Source organism: Spermophilus citellus (assembly GCF_964194105.1).
Source record: "Spermophilus citellus genome assembly, chromosome: 5".
Taxonomy (NCBI): Eukaryota; Metazoa; Chordata; class Mammalia; order Rodentia; family Sciuridae; genus Spermophilus; species Spermophilus citellus.
This window is the reverse complement of record NC_138186.1, coordinates 67361343-67385358: the sequence shown is the minus strand read 5'-3', so window position 1 is coordinate 67385358 and position 24016 is coordinate 67361343. Positions and strand designations below refer to the sequence as shown.

Sequence of the window (24016 nt, the reverse complement as noted above, 5' to 3'; positions counted from 1 at the left end):
GAGTCAGAATATGGACTTTCAAAAATTCTTAGCTTCTCTCACAGGATGCACATCATGGCTGTGTTTAGCATCAGGTGATTTTGCAGTTCTTCAGCATAGATAAAAAGAGGTTCTAGTGATATAGAAGTCCTTGTGGCATGAGCTGTTTCTTTAGTAGTTAAAACTCTTCCTGAATGAATAGAAGGTCTGCATCCAGTCTTCATTTACACTTCTTGGCATCCTAAAAAATTTTATATTTCCCCACATGTCCTGTATGTGAGGAGTCATTTCTGCAGTGAGAGAACCTGCCTTCTCTCTAGTAATGGCCTCCCAATGTGATCTTGTTATCTCCCCTTTAGAGAAGTTACTTCAATGAAGGAGGAAAAAGAAATCATGTTCTCTGTAAAAATTGCTCTTCAAAGAAGGCCATTATGGTGGCACATTAGTTTTCTATTGCTGCTTAATAAATGACTACACTCTGGCAACTTAAAATCATGCCTATTTATCATGTCACCATTCTGTAGTCAGACATCTCACTCAGTGTAGTTGATTTCTCTGCTCAGGGTCTCACAAAGCTGAAATCAAGGAGTCAGCCAACTGCATTCTCATCTGAGGCTCAAAGTCTTTCTCCACACTCATTCAGGTTGCGTGCAGAACTCAGTTCCTTGAGTCTGGAAGAAATAGGTCCTCATTTTCTGGCTGGCTGTTTGCTAGGGACTACTTTAGCTTCTAAAGTCTGCACTTGGACCATAGCCACATGGTCCCCTCTTAGTCACATGGAAATTTGCCTTTTTAAGACAAATGGAAGAATCTCTTTTAAGAACTTACCTGCTTAGGCAAAGTTTATCTCCCTTTTGAATAACTCAATCAACTGATGTCTGTAAAGAATTACATTTGCAAGATCTTTTTGCTTCTGCCATATAACATAAGCTAATTGTAGGTATGGTATCCCCTCATATTCATAGGCTCTATTTCCACTAAAGAAGAGAGAGTTATAGGTATGTGTACTGGGGCTGAGAATCCTGAGAGGAGCATCTTAGAAATCTGCTTAATATAGATAGTATGTTAGAGGACTTGAGAAGGTCACTTAGCCTCAGTGAAAGTTGAACTTCCGCTAGTATTGCAGAGATCTGCTCCATGTCTTTCTGGACTCCACATATGTCATTTAGGTTCAAGGAATGGACTGATCAATTCTCTCCTTGAAGACTTTACTGGGGCTAAGTTGGCTCCAGTCTTCCTTTAAGAAGCTGAGGCATGGGGTTCCCCATAAGGGGTTCCTTCCATGAGGTAATCTGAAATTTTAGAAGGTTACCTAGTCCTGTGTTCAGTTTCCTCAAGGTTACGGTGTGTCTGATGTCAACCAGAAGCCTGAGAGAAGACTTGGTTTAGTTTGGTTTGGATCCAAATGTAAGGAACTGTCATGGAGTAACCTGAGACCCATAAGTGTGTCTAGTTTGCTTCTTACCCTCTGTGAGCTATGGACACCATTCCTCCAAAAATCTGGGAAAAGAAGAAAAGGGAAGACCCACCAAGGGAAATCAATTTGTTTGTGATAATTAGAGACCTACCCATTCTCCTAATTGATTGTTCACCACAAAGTAGCTTGACACTTCTTTAGCCTGGGAGCTAAATATAATCAACTTTTGTTTGTTTCTATGAAAAAAAATTCTTTTACCCTTGAGGAGATCATTATTTCTATTGTATGAAGATGGTAGCCCAAACATTCGAAGTAATTAGAGCATATGGCAGTGAATACTTTTATAGTAAAATACACTGATGCTTATAAACTGGTTTTCATTCTTTGGGCTTCTTTCTTTTTTCTTTCTTTTTCTTCCTTGCCATGATATATTCATTTTGCTTCCCTTCAGGTATAAAGGGGAGGAAAAAAAAGAAAAGGAGGAAAAAAAAAGGTTCCCCTGGTGTATGAGACTGAGAAGCTGTCAAAGGTTCATAGCAGGGAAAGTGTGCTCCTGTGTATTCAATCACTGAAATTAAGTGTTTTCGAAAGCGGTGCAGTCACGGGTCCATTGCATGGGGAAATAACATGTTGTAGTCCATCACTTAAAATGTTAACCTTGTCTCTTACTAGTGACTAGGAGCAGAAACACGTGCTGCATGCTCGCTGGTTAAATGGCAGTGTGTCAGCTCTGTGAAAAAGGCTAGCGTGTATCTGTCAATCTTCTGATTCGACTCTGTGTGTGTGTGTGCATGCATGGGCACACTTGCGCATGTGGGTGGCATGCATACACACACGCATTCACACACGTACACACATATACACACACACCAGCCCATACTTGCTCTTGCCTTTATGTGATCTCCTGAGACCTGGTCTATTACTTACTAGAAAATGAGAAGAATTGAACCAATTTTCAGTACTTTAGCATACATCCTTTACTAAGATGTTTTTGCTTTCCAGTTCTATAACGGTATTATAATTACTTATTTTTAGTTACAGAGTGTTCCATTTGAACATATTTCAATATTGGTAGCATGTAGATGTATTATGCAGAGCATATTATAGTACTATACTGATAGCATGAATCAGAACATACCAGGCATCCCCCAGCTTTTTCTATAAAGAGTTAGATAGTAAGTGTTTTAGGTCTGGCAGGACATGCTGTATTTGTCATGAACAGAAAGCAACAAAAACAATATGTAAATTAAATGCTTAGGCTGTGTACCAACATCAAAATACTGTTGGGGCCAGATTTGGGCTGTAGACTGTAGTTTGTGGACTGTTATATGCTACTGATTATTCCCCTTAATTCTCTTTTCTGTGGCATGTAGAGAGCTTGCTATCCGCCAGGTTTTATGTAGTCCACTGCATCAGCAGGAAGGTCACAGCACAGCAGTGTTCCTTCCTTCAGTTCCAGCACCTGCCTATCCTTGCTGTACACGCAGGACATCAAGCGTGCTCCTTCCTCAGGGTCATCCTCAGATACCTCTGCTTTTCTCATCTAATCCCTTATCAGGGTTGCAGACCTGATCACTCAATATCATATAGTTCCTCCCACCCTGCCATAGCTGCTCAATTTCATCTTGCTGTTTTTTCTTTCTTTCCACGCATGCTATTTGTTTCATATATGTATCTATTATGCTACTAAAATATAAGCTTCATAAGATCAGTGATTTGATTTGTTTTGTGTTTAGACCAGTGACTGGGGTGTAGTGAGGGCTTAATAAATAAGTGTTGAAGGGGGCCAGGAGGAAGGAGGAGGAGAGGGAAGGGCAAAGTACTGGCAAATGAAATTGATCAAATTATACTGTTGTATGTGTACGTGAACAAATATGTCACAACAAATGTTTATTATTGTGAATAATTACAATGTACTAATTAAAAAAAGAAGGAAATATTTCTTGAATGCATTGGATTCATCTACTGTAGTTCAGGCAAGAAGTTTGAAAAGAGTCTTTGATTATTAAATAAGAAAATACCTTTTAGGTGCACTCATTAAATCTTAGTCATCATTATTAATTTTTTAACCTTAAACTTTAAATGGAGAAAGAAACATCTGTTTTAAAGTTGTGAGGAACAATGACTCTGTAAGTAAAATGTACAATCATATGCCTGGGACGTTAGAGGCATCTGAGTAGCTATTGTTATCATTATTATTTTCTCCAGCAAGTGGAATGATCCTCAGATTTAAAATTCAGAAGAAATCATGTTAGAGACAATTTATAGACCCAAAGAGAGGAGACCACAGACTGTGAATCTATTCTGTTTGCAGACTATGATGGTCCTCTGGAGTTCTGAAGTAACTTACCTATATGAACCGTTGAGCTAGTATCGGTAATTTATGAGAAATCCCAGAGAATAAGAAGAGTGTCAAATTAAGAGATAGCCTGGTGGATTGGTTCACTTTCTAAGGGGGACAAAGAGTAAGTTGGAACTGGGTATATGTCAATGAAGAAAAAGGTATTATTGGTATTTCTTTGAGTGTTCAATGACCTGGGCAGTTTGGAAAGAATTTCTCCTGTTATCTTCCTATCACAAAGGGTTTATAAGCATTGAGGAAAAAAAGTGATCACTTAGGGCCAGCCTGAATTTACTAAGAATAAATTATGCCAAACTAATTTAATTTCCTTTTTGTTCCCTATAGAGTTATTGAGTTAATAGGATAAGGGCTCTATTAGTAATCCTGGATTTGTAGATGGTTGACTTTTCCACAATGACTATCTTTTGTTTCATAATCAGCTGAAGTAATCTCAGCCTGTGTTAATTTATCTGTAGTGTCCAGATTAAAAGTAGAAAAAGGGATTTCATGCACTGGATTTCACCTGGAAGGCAGTCTCCACAAGGGTCAGCTATCCAATATCCTGAACTCCCAAAGCACATTGGTTATGTTTTCAATTATTGAACTAATCACACTTTAATTATCTAGCTGTTTGTCTTTTTCTAAATGATAATGGAAACACCTTAAGAACGTGAATGGATGATCACATTTCTCTGGAAGAGATGCCTTTGCATTAGCTTATGCACAAAAGGTTTGGAATTTTAATTGGTTAACAGGTATAATATTACTCAACATTTTAATGCCCTGTTAAAATAGCTAATACTATTAGTTAGGAGATCAAATATGTAATGAATAGTGTAAAGATAATCATTTAACTATTAGTGGGAAGAAAACTAAGAATAAAAAACAAGAAAAATTGGAAAACTTTCTACTAACAAATTTCATGTTAGTTGAGAAATAACATATAAACATAAAATGCTACAAATCAAGAATGTATAAGTGATATTCATGTCAGAGTTAAAGAAGGATCCCCTCACAAAATAGTGAAGGATCTCACAAAATGAAAGGTCAGTGAATTAAATTAATTTTTCCTGATGTGTTGACACACACCTGTAATCCCAGCTATTCAGGAAGCTGAGGTAGGAGGATGGCAAGTTCAGGGGCAGCCTGGATGTTATGGTTTAGATGTGAGGTGCCCCCCCCGCCAATAGCTCATGGGTGAGACAATGTAGAGTGTTCAGAGGTGAAATGGTTGGATTATGAGAGCTATAACCTTGTTAGAGATTAATCCATTTTATGGATTAATAATTGGAGTGGATTAATGGGTGGTAACTATATGCAGGTAGAGCATGGCTGGAGGAAGCAGGTCACTGGGGGCATGCCCTTGGGAATTATATTGTCCCTGGATCCTTGAACTCAAGCTCTCTGCTTCCTGGCTGTCATGAACTGAGCAGCTTTCCTCCATCACACCCTTCTGCCATGATGTTCTACCTCTCCTCTGGCCTAGAGGTATGGAGTTGGCAAACCATTGACTGAACCTCTGAAATTATGAGCCAAAATAAACTTTTCCTCCTCTAAGATGTTCTTGGCTGTCTTTTGGTTACAGCAATGAAAAGCTGGCTAACACATTGAGTAACTTAGCAAGACAGTCTCAAAAAGTAAAAAGGGCTGTGGATGTAACTCAGTTATGAAATGCCACTGGGTTCAATCTTCAGTACCAAACCAAACCAAATCAAACACAAAAAAATGACAATAACTTCTATGTAGAATATTGGATAAAAGTAAAAATAATTTCATGTTCACATCAAATTTTTGTAGTTATGAAGATATTCTGAATTATGGTATAGTGATTATAAACTCAAATAAGAGTTGGCCATTCTTTCAAATATACTTTAGGGGTACCCACTCTGTGCCAGATATTGTTATGGGAACTGGGGATACAGCAGAAAGCTGAGAAGCTCTTGTGAAGCTTCTTTACAATTTATTAGGGATTGACTGATGACAAACAAAAACAACAATGTATTGGATGGTGATAAGTACTTTGCAGAAAATAAAGGAGGGTAAGGAGGTGGAGAAAAATGTTGGACACAGTGACTTGTCTTTTCCTATTTCCAAGACTTGCATACTGAGCAAGAAGGCATTATGGTGAGGTGTCAAAACAGTTCTTCCTTGTCTTTGTCAAGCAGGAGATACTGACTAGAGAGATTCCCATAACCTACCTCTGCCACCCCGGCTCAGTGCATACGCTCACAAATAGGTCTTTGCTTTGCCTGATGTTTCAACTTGCTGATCAATGACTTCTTTCAAGATGACTCTGGTGGTGTTGCAAGTACATTTAAGGTGACAAGTAAGATTTGCAGACACTGCACATTCCCTGAAGTTCAGAGAAGTGCTGACATTTTGTAAGAAGAAAACAAATTGCATAAGCTTCCAAGCAGAGGCAGGAAAGTTAAATTTCTTTCTTTCTTTCTTTCTTTCTTTCTTTCTTTCTTTCTTTCTCTCTTCCTTCCTTCCTTCTTTTCTCAGGTCTGTATGATTTGAACTAAAGATGAAGGCATATGCTAGACAATTCTTGCTCATCTATTTCCTTACCTGCTCCCTGTGCTTGTAAGTAAATTAGTTGCTTCATCTGCAGAATAGATATGACTAATTCTTCTATCAAAGAAGAAAACTAAAGCTAGCAGGTGAGCACCCTGGAAACTGAAGTGGGTAGAGCTTATGTTAGATGGAAATAAAAACTACATTGGCCTATGAACTAGGTTCATGACAGAGTATATTCTTGACCAAAAACATCACCTTCGTTGACACTGAGCTAGTCTTTCAAGCTCACTCAGAGCTAGGTAACAAATATGAATGCTAATTATTACAACTTTAAAGTATTCTCAAATTAATGAAGGGTACCATGGAATAAGTTGACACCCTTAAGTACCTAATTGATTCGTGATTATTTCAGATCTTTTTGCTGTGGGTGTCATGAGGTCTGGTTTTCTTTGTAGTTCTGTGGCTATGGATCTAATCACCTGGCTAATATGAGAAAGAGTCACACTGATGAATTCTTCATAATTCTAATAGTTGTTCCACACACCACCCTACCCAGTCTGCTTGAAGTGAGGGGACCCAGACCAAAGACCCTGAGCTTTATGTGCTGGTTTGTAGGAAACTTCTTAGTTTCCTTTTGGGAGGTATCTCTCTCTCTCCTTTAGCCCCTCCCTTGACTTGGTCCTCAAACTTTGAAGCAGAATTTTCATCAGAGGAGATCCACTTAAAATTATAGATCCCTGGGTGCCACCTCCTGAATTTTGATTCGAGAACTTTGTGAGGATGTCTGAGACATTGCCGTTAGGATGAAAGGGCAGGATTATGCTAGAACCTTCTCTCTCTGACTTGGAAATTCAAATTTTTGCAGATGTCATTTTACTGGGGACTCTGAGCTGACAGTACAGATAACCTTATTCACCTTGTTTTGCGGTTGATGTTACTGTGTTTTCCCCATTGTTTCACCACTTTATTTCCCTCCAGTTTCCTCCTATTTGCCTCCCTTTCCTCTGTCTGTATTTGCAGGAGTGAATTGGAGGATCATAATAATATATAACGTATAGCCCTATAAGAAATCATTTTTCCTTAATTTTACTTGATAGCTACCTCTATAGGGACATCAACTGGAGAGTTAAACTTTTTCTTACTTTTCTGGTCTGTGGATAGTCATCAAGCAGACATCATTCATATGTCTGACAATGATGCTCATGGGAAACCCATTCTTTTTCATCCTATGCCTTTCCATCTCTTAAGCAAGCATAAGTCATAGAATTTATTTTCTTCTTTGGGATAAAATGAAAAAAAAAAACCTATGTGTTCTCCTATCTCAAAGCTCCTCAGTGTTTGTGTTGGTTCTGCCATTCAAAACTATTGGCTTAGGAGTCAATAACCTCTACTGGAAAATGTACTGGCCCTTCATGTAGCACAATTTTCTATTTTCTGTTAGAAATAATGCAGGGCACAATTATCAACATAGGTATAGTTGTTGGCATTACAAATATCCTTTCCTTCTTAATGATTTCCTCCCATCTGCCTCTTCCACGTCACCAGAGGACCTTTTAGGCACTTCATTTTGCAGGAACTCAGGCTTCTCATTTGGTTGAAATCTGGACAGGAAGAAGACCATGTATGGAGAGGCACACACATGCAGTGTTTTACCTTGAGGGAATCACCCCCTCTATTTTGGTTTTATTCTGTTTATCATCCTAATAGTTCCATCACTTCACAAGATATTCAAACATGTTTTCAGCCTCTCACATGGATGAATACTGCTCTCTGTGATTTTTATGTCCTTGTTTTGAAAAAAAACATGTGATGTTAGAGTGGCCCTACATTAACAGAAGAGACAAAAGTTCTGAGAGGAGAACTGTGGCTGGGATGGTTAGGGGCTGCTTCCTTCTCTGGCTCTTTCTCCCAGTGCTGCTCTTTGCCTCTCACTCAAAGGTTTCAGGCTATTCACTTGTCATCTGAAGTTGGACTGCATTTCATGTATGCATGCATGAGCTTTGTTCAGCACCAATGCACCAAGCACAGAGGAAAGGCAACAATAATATTAAAAAAAAAAAGTGGGAGGATAGATCTGAGCACTTGGAAAGAGGAATGTTCCTATAAAACAGGGACACTTGGCAGTAGAGCCAGTGAAAAATGATACCAATTACATAAAGCAAAATGCCACCCATCAAGCAGAACATTTTAATTCTCCCTATTCCAGGCTATTTATGACTTTTTGTCCAAGACTCAATACATGTCTGTAAAAATAAAAAATGGAATCAACTCCATCTGTTAGGTAGAAGGGAGCCTGTGCTGGAAAAAAAGAGTAAATTCCAGGGGCTGAGCACTGAGGCACTTCAAGTATAACTTTGTCTTTTCCATATTTTTCTCCTATTTGGGTTAGTTATATGAGGAAGAGGGGTGACTTATTTTATTGAGACATTTAAAATATTTAAATTAATTTTACTTTCTTTGAAAGTTTATAGAATGATTGATCACCTGAATAATCTTGATTAAAAAAAAATCCTCTCTGTTTCCCAGGGCAACTCTTCCTTTCAGTTCTGCCGGAGATGGTCCAAGGCTTACAGTTGGTTTCCTGAAAAAGTGCCACAAGATGGCGACAATGTCACAGTGGAGAATGGCCAACTCTTCCTCCTGGACACCAATACTAGCACCCTCAACTTGCTGCACCTCAAAGGTCTGTGCAGTTGGAAGTTCGGTGGCATTATTCTATGCAGTTCTATCACTTGTAGTGGGTAGTGGGGAGGAGAAAATTTTCTACAAGTTCTGGCATTTAGTTGGCAATTTATTCTCAGGCCAAACTGAGATTTTACTATGAAAAGGAAGATGTGGTTGGGGGTTCATCCTTTCGGTATTTATAAGGCCATCCTTTTGGTATTTATAAGCACAGAGCTTGATTAGTTTAGTTTTCAAAACCAAAAAAGTTAACTGTGTTCTCAATGAACACGATGCTTTCCTGAAACCATTTATAGTCCTGCTCATCCAGGGCAGCCTCCACAAGATAACAAAACACCCTGAAATGGGGTAATACTGCTGTCTTTGAAATTCCCTGCCAAGGAAGCAAGGCCTTCCTGCTTTTACCCTGTTGTGGTTTTGACTTCATGGTCCCATGGAACATCCTGTAAATTGGCTTCCTCATTGCAAAACCAGCCACCAAGGCTCTAGGATCTAGGAAATTGGAAGAAATGAGAATTCAGATTACAGTTCCTCCCCTACTTTGCCAAATGGTTAAGCAAGCTATTTCACATCTTTGTGTATTTGTTTTCTTATCTGTTAAATGAGAATCAAAATCATTGTCTACTTTAGGGGTTGATATTACGGAATTATTATCAAGTGATCGTGCTCACTGGCAAATGAAAATTGCTTGGGAGATGTGATTTGTTATGGATGTCTATAAAACTCTATGCTAAAACATTATTCTTTACTACAAATACACCTAATACAAATATTTGTTCTTGTTAAAGTAAGAGCATGGCTGTAAATAAAGTATTTCAAAGGGATAAATTAATGTAATTTGGGTGCCTGTGTATTACAGACCCCAATCAGGTTTTTCTGACTAGGCATTTTGTCATTCTGTAGTTTGGAAGATGTCTGCCACCACCATCTCCCCATCCCAGTAGCAAGGAGAATAGTTTTTAGTTAAATCCATTAATTAGTTACTTTCAGGGGGAAAAATGGTCTGTCAGCTTTGACTCTTGCCCCATCTTTGGAGTGTGTATGTGTATATGTGCATGTATGTGTGTGCAGCTAGTGGCTATGGAGAGTGATCTATTGACAGCCATCAGCTGTCTAAGGACTAGCAATGACAAAGGAAAAGTCCAGACTCAGAGCCTCATCTCAGAGCAAAGATTCTCTTGTCAAGTCTTTAAGCAGGGCTCTCCCCTTAGGAATCCAATTCTCTGGGGTACCATCAGGTGCTGAAAGATCTTGATCGTACATTACCACAATCATGTGGGAGAAGTTTCCTAGCTCAAAATCATGGATTACTAAATCTCTGGATGTGCTATTACTTTCAGGTAAATGTTCAATCAAGGAATGGTCTTCATAGGACAAGATACCAAAGATAAAAATCAGGCATCAGAGAAACAATAAAGGGCGGGAGCAAGGCAGACATGTATAATATATACATGTGGCTTCTTACCCTTGTAGATTTCAAGATCTGAACAATCCAAATACTGTGCCCTCTATAATGGTTTTCCTTAATACTCCTGTTTTAAATAATATTTTATTCTCTGTTATTAAGAAAAAGTGAGATATGTTTGAAATGACAAAACTCATCTTCTAAAGAGTGAAACTCAGGTATCTGTAGGATCCCCTCTTTCTTCTGGGTAGGAGGACTGTTGGTAAGAATGTGAAGATAAATAGTGGACATCATCTTCTATATAAATAGTACAAAGGAGTTGAGCAGGGAGCAGGGTTGTTTAGAGAGACCTCTTGAGCTTTTTATCATAGAGACAAGAGTTATAGCTTCTAGACATAGTAGTAAGAAAGAAAGAACCCTGATCAAATTTTGTTCAACAGATATTTTGTGAACGCTTATTAAGTGGCCTAGGAACTCTCTGTAAAATACAAGAAAAAATAATAATACTTAATATCAATTATATCTAATATGTATAAAAGAAAATATAACTGGGGAATAAAAGCAAAGGAGTAAAATTTCTAGTTCTAAAATAGGTGATACGGGCAGTGAGGAAGAACGAGGACTGTGAGATTAGAATTGGATTGGAGAAGGTATGAGTAGCATTTCATTTGCGTCTGAGACATGTTTTGATCACATAGATATAATATCTGCCCAAAATCATAGCATAGGGAATCCCCCTATCTCATTTATTGGTACTGCATCTGTTCAGTGGCTCAGGTCAAAGACATTAGGGGCATCCTAGATTTCTTTCTTCTGCTCATATCCTATGGTCAGTCTATCAATGAATGCTGTTGGCTGAATCTTCAACATGTATACCAAATATCAGAACTTATATTTGTGTTGATTTAACCCTAATACCAAAATTTGGGGCCAGGACTATGACAAGTTGTCTCTACATTGGTTCCTGTTTCTCCATTTCTTTGTCTTCCTTATAAGCAAAACCCCAAATTCATTTGTGGTAGTAGTGTACCCAGCTAAAATGCTGGGTTTTCTGGCCTCTTTGTTGCTAGACATAATCTTGTGGTTAAGAGTGGGATGAAGAGATGTAAGAGGAATGTTGTGTGGGATACCTAGGAAGTCTGCTAAAGAGAGCTGATCCAGTAGGAGGCTTATACATTCTTCCTTTTTCTTCTTTTCTGCTTCCTGTCATGTAAATGTAACAGCTACAGCTTTGGCCGCCATTTTATCATGAGGTGAAGAATGGGGAAGAAAATGGGAGAAACCCAAGACCCCATGACTTCAGAATTGCTATATTAGCATTGAACTGCCTACCTCTGAAATTACTTTTTCTGATTGAAAGATAAGCCTTCACTTGTTTAAGTCACTGGTATTTGGTATTTATGCTGTATGCTAAAGTAATCCTAACCTTTTATAGTCAATATGCTTTAAAAATATGTCAGATCTTATTACTTCTCTCCTAAAAACCCTCTAATGGCTTCTCATCTCACTAGGAATAAACCCCAAAGTCCTCTGATTAATATCTGATTCCTTCTTTGATCTTGTCTTCCCTATTGATTCTGCTCCAGCTCTTCTGTGAATATACCCACTGCAAGTCCCTGCCTGGAATATTTGTCCTCCAGATCCACATGACTGGCTCACTCCATTTGCTCTTTGAGGAAATATCAACTTACCTAAGAAGGCTTGCTGGCCATCTTTTTCCAATAACTACCTCTCTCCATTATTCGCTATCCTTTTGATTTGCTTTACTTTTAAAAATAGTTCTTATTACTGTATGACATATTATAAATTGACTTATTTGTTTATAGTCTGTCTCCTCTATTAGAATAAGCTAAAACAATATGAAGGTCTTCACCAATTTACTTACTATTTTCTCTTCAGGGTCCAGAATAATGCCTGACATATAAAAAGTACTCAAAATTATGTATTGATTATTAAATGAATGGATCAATAAAAGGTACAGCATTCAGGTACTAAGTGAAATTTAATAAGTGTATTTTAAAAATCCTTGCTCTCTTACATATCATTTTCTCAACTAAATTATTTGGACTGTCTTTATTTGTTTTCAATGAATGATACACAAGCCTGCCTGCATACACATGTGTATATGCATACACAAACACATTTATTCACATATATACATGTACAGTGTATCCAGGCACACATACCTGTGTGTGCATGTGTATCGTTATGAATTCTTAGGAACACAAATTGGCAAATTATTTTTCTGTTTTTAAAAGCATTTGGAGAACAACTTTAGTGGTAGAGAACTAAAACTCTTCAATATGTGGTTGATAGAATATAGTTCCAAATTTTTAATATCTTCTATGATCTATAATATGTGTGAAAGCATTTGAAGTATAATATAGATCTATTTGAATATGTGATTGAATCATTATTATCATCACCACCAACAGCAATTCACTCTGAATATCTGTTACTGCCTGTCTTTTTCATATCTACTCATGATATCAGAAAAATAGCTGAGTGGAATTTTTATTTTTGTGATTCAATCTACAGGCTGAGAGAAAGCATGAGATTTTCAAGTCCCAAAATAATTCTTTCAAAATACTTTAAACAAAAAAAAATATAAAGTACTGTGGTAGAAATTCTTTCTCAGCGTTTTCTATGCTACAAAGAATGCATTCTACAGGAAGTATGTATACTTTGAAAAGATTAGCGGCAAATGAAAAGGAAACTGGATCACTTAAGAAGCACACCAGGAACTACTTCTTGAAGAGATGCATCTGCTGTATTATGTTTCTATTCATAGAAGCCAGAATCCCAGTGTACAGAGGACGAGGCTCTTACATTCAGAAAACTAAACTTCTACCTGTGGGCCCTTGGGAGTCTTGAACTCTGTGCTTCACTCATATTTTACCTTAAAAGAGACTTAACATTTTTTTTTCCTTAACATATATGACTTTATAGACTAGAAGGTAGGATTATAAACTTCTTGGTGGGCTTGGGAAATGGCACCAAATAGTTTTGTGCCATTATTTATGAAGCTCTATGCATTGATTTTTGAACTTAATTGAAAAATGCCAGATTTTTTTGTGACCATAATAAGAGATTCAGTTATGTTAATTATCATTTTACTTTAATTAGTAAAAGATCCAAAGCTTTCATCTACTTACTGTCTCTACTTCTTCCTTCCTGCTCTCTCTCCCTCCTTTTAAAAAAATTACTCTAGGGGCACCTTTAAACAAAAAAAGAGAATTAATCAACTGATATTAATGATCTGGGATAAAAATATGCATATTGTCTTGATTTCATTGATTATATTTTTTGTTCTTTTATGACAAGATATCCATTGGCCATAGGCGTTGCTGAATTAAAATTTATTATTTTTATTTCAAATAATTTTGATGAACCATAGTAACAAAGAAGCAATGTTACCCTCTTGTCAAAACCATATGCATCCTGAGCAAGGATTTGGGAATTCAGTCTGTAGTCAGGGAAGCATTCATATTTCCTCAATGAAGCAATGAATCTCTTTCTAACCTAGTGGTCAAGCACCTTGATGTGCGGTGGAATAGAGATGATGACCAATACAGACTCAGTTAGGGGAGCCTGAACTTCCCCATGGTGTTGAGCTTTTAGCCTCTCTTGTACACACACACACACACACACACACACACACACACACAATATCGTAATTTTGATTGATGAAGCTATTAATTTGCTAGACTTTAGTAATATCTATAAATGTCATATTGTCTACCTTGAGTATACACAATAAAAAGGAAAATGTTTTGTGGTTTCTTGCTACTTTGTTTTAAAATGCTTGAGCAGAAATTTGCTTCCGGTCTCTATTGCTGCTTAATGGTGCACTTGTCCCTTGTAATGTGACTCTCTATTTCTTGGTCTGCTGGTGTATACTAAAGCAATTAAATGTGTGTAAGCCTTTCAAGCCAGAAAGAACTGAATTTGAATGTAACCTTCACCACTTACCATCTCTGTGACCTTGGGGACCCTATGTAATCCTTAGGTTTTTCCTCACTAAGGCAATGCCTGATTATAACAGCAACAGTGACAATGATAGCTAGAATTTATTGTTTGTTGTGTGGCAATATTTCCATGGATTTCCCTCCTTGTGTTGATGGTTTGAGTATGAAATGAGGGAATATATGTAAAGCCCTTATTACAGAGTCTGGCCCAGTTTAAGAAGTCAATTAATTAACACTGGTTGTTGCATTGGAACTAACTTAGGCTGAGTATCAGGCCTAAATTATAGTTTTACTTACAAATAGTTACTGTTTCTATATATAAAACCAAACTAGATTTTTGAAAGGATTATGTAATAAAGACCTTGGGTTGCTTTCTTCCTATTACCTTCAGAATGCATATGGAAGTATTTTTCTTTCTATTGAGAGACAGGGAGGCATACAGAGGTTGAATTAGTAGAACCTGTGTTGCCTCCACTCACCTTGTTGGACTTTGTGGAAATGGAGGCATGTTTTTCTTTTGCAGCTTGGAAAGTGATCTCATTTTTTCTAAACTTTTTTAAAAAATTGTTTTTAGTTCATAATGTTGAGACTCTCAGATCTTTCTGAGTCTATTATAGATGAGATTTCTATAATATAAAAGTTCCTGGTCTTATTTGTTGAGATGAAGTATCTTCTCTTGACTCACCATCAGGTTCATTGTCAAGTTTCTTTATCATTGGCAAAGGTTTGAGAATTTCAGAATGAGGCATCAAGTGCTGTACCCAGCAGTCTTCTATCCCAGGGATTGCATACTTTGTTTTTCCTGAATTATCTTTGAGTTCAGTACAATCATGCTTCAGGTAACACCTTACAATTCAGTGATCTAGACTTGTCTTGAAATATGGCTGCCTGAAATATCACTTGTGGTCTTTCTTTCTGTACATCAAGCTGATGTGTATCCCTTGGGAAATTACTCTAGGCCTATAGTTTCACAACTTTACAGATACCACCTTGGATTTGAAGGAAACCCATCTGAAGGCAGGTTGGAGTTTGATACCAGTGACATATTATGCAGTAATGTTTCATCTTGTAAATATAGAATGTCTTGATGAACATGAGATGTTTTTGTAGGCTGGTACAATTGGTTGCAAAGTGGTAGATTTAAAATAATTTAGCTTCAAGTTAGCTGTTAAAGATTGACTGAATTGGCTCCTTTCTCAGTTCAAACAGCTGCCCTTTGAGGCAGGAGATGGGATGATTATGGCAGATAATACAAAGTTGACCCATTGTGGTTTGGTTAGCAAACTGGGGCCTGAGTTCAAGTTTAAGGCAGTCACTGACTCTCCTACGGCATTGAGGAAGCCCTCTCACCCTTGAATTAGTGCACAAGGGGGAAATGATAATGATTCCCTTCCCTTTGAGGGGGAAAATGCTTTTAGAAGCCTCTCCTGGATGTTACTATTATTTGTGTGAGCAGCCCAGTGGAGGAAGAGTGGTACCGAAGATAATTAACTCACATCTGGTGTTTGTATACATGGTGCTTCAGAGGGGCCCCGTCTGTGTAATAACCCAAAGGGGGAGCTTGGTGAAGTCAGCATCAGGAAGAACTAACCTGAGTGGTTTTGAAATCTCACCCTCAACTAACTCTCTTTACCTTGATCATCTTTGTATGGCTGGATTTTCTTGGTGACAAGTTGGTGTTACTCATTTTATGGGGGGAGTTTTCTATCAAGTTAAGTGAATCATTGATAGTTTTTTTTTTTTACTTGGATAAGAACTTGATTTACTATTATATTTAATTCTTCACAAATTTAATATTAGGGTGTATTTTTTCTTCTATCTTTGGGGAAGTTTATAGAGATCTAGATTATAAGCTTATGTTATGTTTCTGATATGAGGTGCCCCTCCCAAAGCTCCTGGGTTAATGCAGAAATATTCAAAGGTGACATGATTAGATTGTAACTCAATCAGTCCATCCTAGTTTGAATGGATGGGCGGGGGTGGCTAGGGGCAGTGGGTCACTGGGGACAGGCACTGGATGGGGGCATCTTTCCTCTGGCCCCTCTCCCCCCTGTCTCTGGTTCCTGGCCACCATGCACAGAGCAGCACTCCTCTGACACACCTTTCTGCTATGATGTGCTGCTTGCTTTGGGCTCAGAGTGATGGAGTTGGCTGACTATGGACTGCGCCTCTGAAACCATGAGCCAAAATAAACCATCCTTCCTTTAAGTTGTTCTGGTCAGGTATTTTGATCACAGTGATGAAAAATTGACTAACATGGCTTAGGAAAGCCAAATCTGTTTTTGCTTACCTTTATATCACCAGCACCATCATGTCCCGCAGCATGTAATATGTACTCAAATAATTGTTGAATGAATGAACTAATGAATGAGTTTCTGACCTGAAGAGACTGATGAATGTTAGTTGTGAATTTGTCTAAAATCAGAGTCCTTCCTGGTATCCTCAAATGTTAGTGGATCAGTCCAGACAGTGACCAATTTCATTTGCTATTTGTATATCAGGAGATCAGAGACAAAGGCTTTTGAATGTGGGGGACACTTGGCTCTGAAACCTCTTGTTTTTCCCAGACAATGACTTACATTATTTACCTCCAGAGAACAGTCCCAGACACACTTGATTAGCCTTAAATGAAAGATAAGACACTGCTGTGAGAAGGGGCATGTTTTCAGTACATAGGCAGACAGACAGATAGATAGATATTTAACAATTTACAGTTTTATGTCTTGACAACTTGGATATTGTAATATGAAAAATGCTACCAAATGGGAGCAGTCTCTTCCTAGCACAGCAGCTATAATATTTTCAGTAATGAAAGATAAACGTTTCAAACTTCCTTACTTAAACCCTTCATTGGCTTTCCATTAGCCTGTAAGTTCAAGTCTAACCATAATATGGCTCACAGACTCTTTCATGACTTGGTTTCTCCTTACCTCTCTATTTCATTTGTTGATTAATGACCCCTACATCCTATTTATCCAGAGTGGGAATGGAGCTAGAAATCTGGGATACTTTGGTATCTGGGATTCTTGTGCAGATGAAAATATATTGAAAACTGAGCTTTTCTTTACTATGGGTTTTCATGCACTGGACAATATTCCTGGGGCCAGGTAGGAGATATTCTCATTTTTTATATTATTGGAAGAAATAACTTCTTTCATTTAGAATACTTTTATGGAATAGCCAAATCATATGTACAATATTCAGAGAATAATTATATTTAGAACCTATTGAATAAACAGATTGCTCAGAGAAGTGTATCAAATAGCAGCCTGGTCAGAAATGTGATTGGATGAGTGTTAAGGGAACTTTGATAAAGAGAAGGAAGAAGATTATTTCAATGAATTTGGTAGCTAGGGAGATTTTTATCTATTTATCTGGGGGAAAGACAGTTTTTTTGTTTGCTTGTTTGCTTTGTCTTTTTTGTTTCTCTTCAAAAATAGTTTTCTTTCTGAAGTCTTAAGTGACTTTTTAGAAACCCATGGAATAGCTGAGGGCCTTAAGCACTTAAATGCAAGAAGCTTTATTGATAAAACAATGGAATGAGGGCTGGGGCTGGGGCTCAGTGGTAGAGCACTTGCCTGGCATATTCGAGGCACTGGGTTTGATCCTCAGCACCACATAAAAACAAATAAATAAAAATGAAGGCATTGTGTCTGTCTACAACTAAAAATATTTTTTAAAAAAGAATATAATGACTTTCTGGAAGTAGAAAGGAAATCAAATTAAGTAGTAATTAATAGCAGTAGCTATTGACAAATGCATTTAGTTATATCTCAAGTGTTTGAGTTCCTTTAAACATTTCTGTATAGTTTGTCTTTAACAAATATGTTTTTATTTTATAACTAGTGTAGACTTAATTCACATATAAGGCTAATGTATTTTATATTTTGAAGAAAAAGCAAAATCTGAGTTGTACCTTCCTTTTTTTTTCTGTTATCCATAAAATAGGCCAATTCACTAAAATTTGGGTGTTTCCATTTACTGAGAGCAGTTCATTTTCACTATGAGGTTCTGGAAGTGGAGAGTGTATGTTTTCTCGTTTATTTTAGCAGCTGACAGAGGGACTAGAAATTAACAGTAAATGTTGGTTAAATGATTGAGTATTAATCTGTAGTTCCAGGTTTGTATTTCTCAGGCTGTTTTAGATGACAGTCAACATCATGAGACAATGGACACCCACTCCATACAGCATTCACTTCATTTGCCTGTAGCAATGTATGAGTACCTTTAGTTCTCAGTGTGTGGTCCCCAATCCACAGCAGCAACATCACCTGGGAACTTGCAAGTAATGCAAATTATTAGGGCCCACCACAAACCTACTCTGGAGGTGATGCTGCCCAATCTTTGTTTTAAGATTTCTAGGTGATTTTGAGGCATGCTCCAGTTTGGGAGCTACTACCCTGAAACAATAAAATGAATCTTGTAGAATTCTCAGAACTGGAAGGCAATTAACCTCCCCTACTTTCTCTTTTCTCTAAAGGCTATGTGACCTTTGCAAAGAACAGTGGCAACTAAGCTGGTCACATTGAATGGGCTTATCCTGGGCATAGTATTTTTAGCTGAATCTGAGTTGATAAAAACTCTTTCTTCCAACTGCTATTATATGCAACTCTCAGTCAGTGATTTTATTTTAGATATATATTTTTTTACCTCTACATTTTCCCCATTTGGCTTCAGTATCAGAATAATTAAGGAATTAATATGTGGCATTCGTTCTGGGGAGGTGTATGATTCTTTTCCTGTATCCTGAGAACATTTTTGCAAACACTTTCTAGTTCATATTTTCTTTTTTTAATCAGGCAGAGACATTACAATTAAAATACCGTTAAAGTGATTCTGGCAAGTATTGCAATAAGCATGTTTTTTAATTAAAGGAAGAACAGGGGGATGCATAAGCAGCATCAGCTAAAGGGGAAAATTTCATCCGATATCTATTTTAATTGAAATGAAAAGCAAATGGAAACACAGCAGCAGCAGCAGCCTTTGCCTGCCCGCGTGAGCGTGGCTCCGTCCCAGGTTGCTTGGTTTAGGTGTTCTGTGCTTGATTAATTAGTACCCAGTCAGAGCGTCCATTCCCTTTGCCCCCAATCCTTAAAGCCTGATTTATGCCTCACATCCCCCATGAATATGTGAGAGCTCAGGCATCTATTTCCTGAGCTGCTAGTGGATAGGATTATGGAGCGTGGACTGAGCTCTTGGGGGCTCTCGTTTGCCAGCCAAATTGATTTTCCGCCTCTCTGGCTGGGGACAAGCCCACCTCGAAGGCTTGCCAGGCTCTGCTCCAGTGGATCAGGCACAAGTCTAATCCGGATCTTTCCAACAAAGGAAACTGTGTGCATCCCCATCACAATGCAGGTTTCCGGATGGATGTGGCTGCCTTTGCTGGGTGCTACACTACTGTTCTTCCTGGCCTCCTCCTGGCTCCCACCACCACAGCCCACAACAGTAGGGTACAGTGATGAACCCCAACTCTGCCCAGGTCACTTAGCCATACTCGTGATGGAGGCAGAGCCATATCTGTCCGTCCAGGATGGAGATCATCTCTACGATTCAGGAGAAGGGAATTTCCCAGGTTTCCCTTACTATGATGTGACAATTTAACAATTGAACAGTAATGAGATATAGGCTGCTAAAAATTTTAAGAAGAACAGCTAAATGGCCGTTAGTCAATGTAGGTAAATAAATGGGATGGTTTACACCTTAAAATTCAGGTAGTTCAAGCTTTGAGTAAATGAAATATCTAGTCTGGTGATACAGATTATTTAATGAGTTGGGGTCCTCAGATCTCTGCTTGGTCTTCCTTCCATTCACCTCCCACCTTCACTATGCTTGTGATGGAGTCACTCTTCGAGTTCATCTTATCACCTGACACTATCTCCTCACCCAGACTGCTGGCTCTGACACTGCCTTGATCCTTCTAAAAATGACATTAAGTGTTTGACACTCTCATTACCACTTTTATAACCCTTGAAACTTTTCTTAAAGCCTGTGTCTCTGCAGCCTTTCATGTCTTCTTTAATTTATCTAATTCATTGACTCACTCTCAAGAATCTCTGCTACTTCTCCTCATTCTAGTCTATAAATCTGGGTGTTTGATAGTCTCTTCCTCTTGTGACTCTCTGTCTTCATTCCACATTTCCTTTTCAAGAGACCTCATTCACTTTCACAGCCAACTTGCCATTTTTACTTGAAAAATATTTAGTGACGACATAACCACATTCCCCATGTGCCAGGAAACTTTCTAGGCACTGAAGAAGCTATGGCTATGAACAAAAAGAGAGCTAAATCTTTATCTTGTGGAATGTACTTCTGTAATGAGAACAGTAAGTAAGTAAGTGAATTATATTTTTGTTGGATTGGCTTACTACCACAGAGCAAAATGTAGTGAGTAGAGAATGCACATTGAGGTGGGTGGGAGAATTTGCAAGGGCCGTTGCTATGAGGAAAGAAAGCAAGTCAGTGTGCACAGAGTACTGTGAGCAAAGGGTAGAATAGAGGGAGACTGGGCCAGAGAAGCCAACACTGAAGAGGGTCGCTGGCTTTGACTCTGAGCCATCGGAGGATTTTGAGCAGAAATAACTGCTATGGTTTACATTAAAAGGAAAACCAGCAACACTGGGTGCTGTTTTGACAGTTGACCTTGAAGCAAAGTAAGGGCTGAATAATCCAGAGATGAGATGAAAGTATCTTAGACTTTAGAAGGAATTATGTAGGTGGTGAAACGATCATGGAAATATTTGAAGGTAGAATGTATCAGATTGCCTGAAGGTTTGGTTGTGGGACAGGAGCAAAAGTCGACTCTATGGTTTTCAGAATGAGCAACAGATTGGAGTAAGCATGGAAATGGGAAGACTATGGCATGGTCCATGAGGCCATAGAGGGAGTTGATTTTGGATGTTCCAAGCAGAGAAGCCTGTGAGGCATTCAAGTAGAGATGTTGGGTGTATGAATCTTGAGCTAAGGGCAGAAGTCAGGCTTGCAGATATAAATTTGGGAGTGATCAGCAAGTAGCATAGGATGATGTTTAAAATCTTGAGACAGGATGAGACAACCAAGATGGTGTGCACAGTCTGATAAGTGGCCAAATTGTCTTGGGATATACCAAGTGTTGGTTGGGATGATCAGAGAAATCAGATGGAAGGGACTAAAGAGATACCTGGGAGTTAGTAGAAAAACCAGGAAGATATGGTGCTAGGCAAGTGAGAGGAAAGAATTTCAGGAAAGAAGAAGCACCTAGGGTGTCACAGGCTGCTGACCACTCAGGAGAGGTAAGGGCTGAATTTCTCAGCATGGTTGCCATTTATGACCTTGACAGGAACAGTTTTGGTAGAGAAGACAGGCAAAGGCCTGACCAAGGAGGGTTCAGAAGAGAAGGGAAGAAAAGAATTGAAGACAGGAGGGATGGCCAGCTTTTTTAAAGAGTATTATTATATGGTAAAACACTTATGCTCTAATTTTTTCTGTGAAGGGAAAATAGAACTTTAAAAAAACAAAAACAAATTATTTTGTGGTCATTATAGGGGATGGTTAATTGTAGGGTTAGCCAAAAATAGGTTTTGATGTGCCTTACAAACATTAGCTAGCTGTTAAAAGTCTCTTTTACTTCCCTTTAAAAGAAATAAGAGATGTTTAATGGAAAGAAGTGATTACATGTAAAAAGTTATGATCATTTACTTATTTTAGAGGGGAAGTAACAATAATGATGGTTGATTGATTTTTATAAAATTACTCAAGGTCACTTGTGGGATGTAGTCAGCTTTCAGGAAAGCAATTTAAGGGTCACAGTCAAAGGCTGGTCTCAGCCCTGCTCTTTATTTTAGCTTTCAGAAATGGGGTTGAGCTCTATAAAGTGAAGAGATAAAGTCCTCCCACTGTCCTCCCATTCTCAAGTCACTGTCCTGTGAAGCAGGCGCTCTGTATTCACTGTAAAGCAATAAAGCGTGAGGATAGAAATCTTGAGGTCTTGGTGCAGATCTGGAGCACATATAAGCTTTATTTTCACAAAGAGAAGCTTTCACTCTGCTTATTGCTTATTGTTTCAGGCAAACAAACAAACAAACAAACAAAACAGTTGAATTCCTCATCAGTCTCTCCCCTTAATGTACCTAGATGCACTTGTATTTGCCACTGATGAAGTGGGGAACGGTTGGTTTTTGGCAGGGGTCAGTGATGTTTGCATTAATTGGTCCAACTGATAGCACTCTTCGCAGTACAAACTATTCCTTTTCTTTGAGTAGACCTCTTCTCCCTTCATTAGCAGCATTATTGGTTCTGGTCAGTAACCAATGTTTCAAAATGTCTAAAATTTGTTTCGGTGTATTTAATATTTTGCTTACTGCTATAAGGGACAAAGCCCAGGTTTATTCATTTGTCCACTAATCCTTATAATGTGCTTCAAATCCTTTTTGGAATGAGGTGAGGTGTATCTCCATTAACAAAATTAAAATAAACCATATACAAACAAGCCATAGGCAAAAGTACTTAGGTTAACACATGTTTTTTCTTAACCCTAATTAGTAAAAAACTACCATTTGTGGAAATGGGTAAAATATAAGGTTTTCTGTAAGGTGGCCCTAGGTTCTAGTGTTTGGCTCTACCTCTTCTGGGCTGGAGGAGGTCTGAGCTTCTTTCTCCAAGCCCATGTCATGCTTTGAAAAATAGAGAATGGGAGGTTGACCTTGCAGACTTATTTTAAAAGTCATTTCAGACAAAAATTTAAAGATTTTTTGGTTCATGGTAGGTGCCTAACAAAGGTTAACACCCTTGTTTTCCTATAGTCTAATTTGAATTGTTGACCATACATAGATTTTTCTCAAGTGAAATTGCAGCCTAGTTGGTGTGGGGAAAGCATGAACTTCATGTCTCCATTAGTGTCAAATGTGCAGTTGATTGCACTCTTCAAGATGGGCATGTTCAAGGCTCTAGAGTGGGGAGGACCCTCAGTGTATACATGATTCTACCATCCACTTTGCCAATGAGAAAACACACTACACCTGAGTAATCTGAAGCCCAGGGATTTTTTGAGGGTCACTTAGACCCTGATAGCAGAGTCAGGATAGGAACTCAGAGTCTGTACCCAGCCTTTGCCACTTACTCATCAAGGTCATTTTGGATTTCCTGATTATTTGAAATAAAGAGTCCTGCCATGTAAATCCATGATCCAGCACTTGAACATATTTAGTTATGATGTTAATGAAATGTGACTGTGTATGAAAGTTTTAGTTAACGTAAATATGTGAACCACATCAGAAGATCTGTTTTTTTTCTCCTTGTTTTCAGGGGGATTCATATTGATTACTGCATTTCTAGGTGCAATGATAATGGAAGGGAAAATTAAAGTCAAAATTGTTCCTGGTTCCTATGGACATCTGGTAATCAGAGTACAATTGCTCCAGCATGAGTCTATAGACTGACAGAAGAGAGTTCCGTATTTTTGCATTTACTTATCTTATAGAATAATTTTTATGATGTGGTCCAAAGGGAAAGTCAGGACTGGTAGCAGTGAGATGTTTGAAGTTGGTAGCCTACCAGTGCTAAAGTGATGGGACAACTATAGCAATAGCCCGGGGAGCCGAAATGGTGTGGTGGCAGCAGACACCATTACATTAAGAATCCAGTGGCTATCAGACCCTAGAGCAAGGACCTATAAGTATCATTTTAATAACTTTCACCATAATTCTCTGAAGGAGGACTTCTTCCCATGA

General features: G+C 38.2%; 1 protein-coding gene across 1 annotated transcript in view; it reads left to right on the top strand.

Annotated features, from left to right (window-relative positions):
• PKHD1 (PKHD1 ciliary IPT domain containing fibrocystin/polyductin) overlaps positions 1-24016 on the top strand; it is a gene marked incomplete at its 5' end in the record, with an annotated part of 435617 nt that overhangs the window by 115807 nt on the left and 295794 nt on the right. The window contains one exon of the mRNA XM_081295270.1: positions 8784-8940. Coding sequence (XP_081151396.1) covers positions 8784-8940 — 157 coding nt within the window. The remainder of the gene's footprint in view (positions 1-8783; positions 8941-24016) is intronic.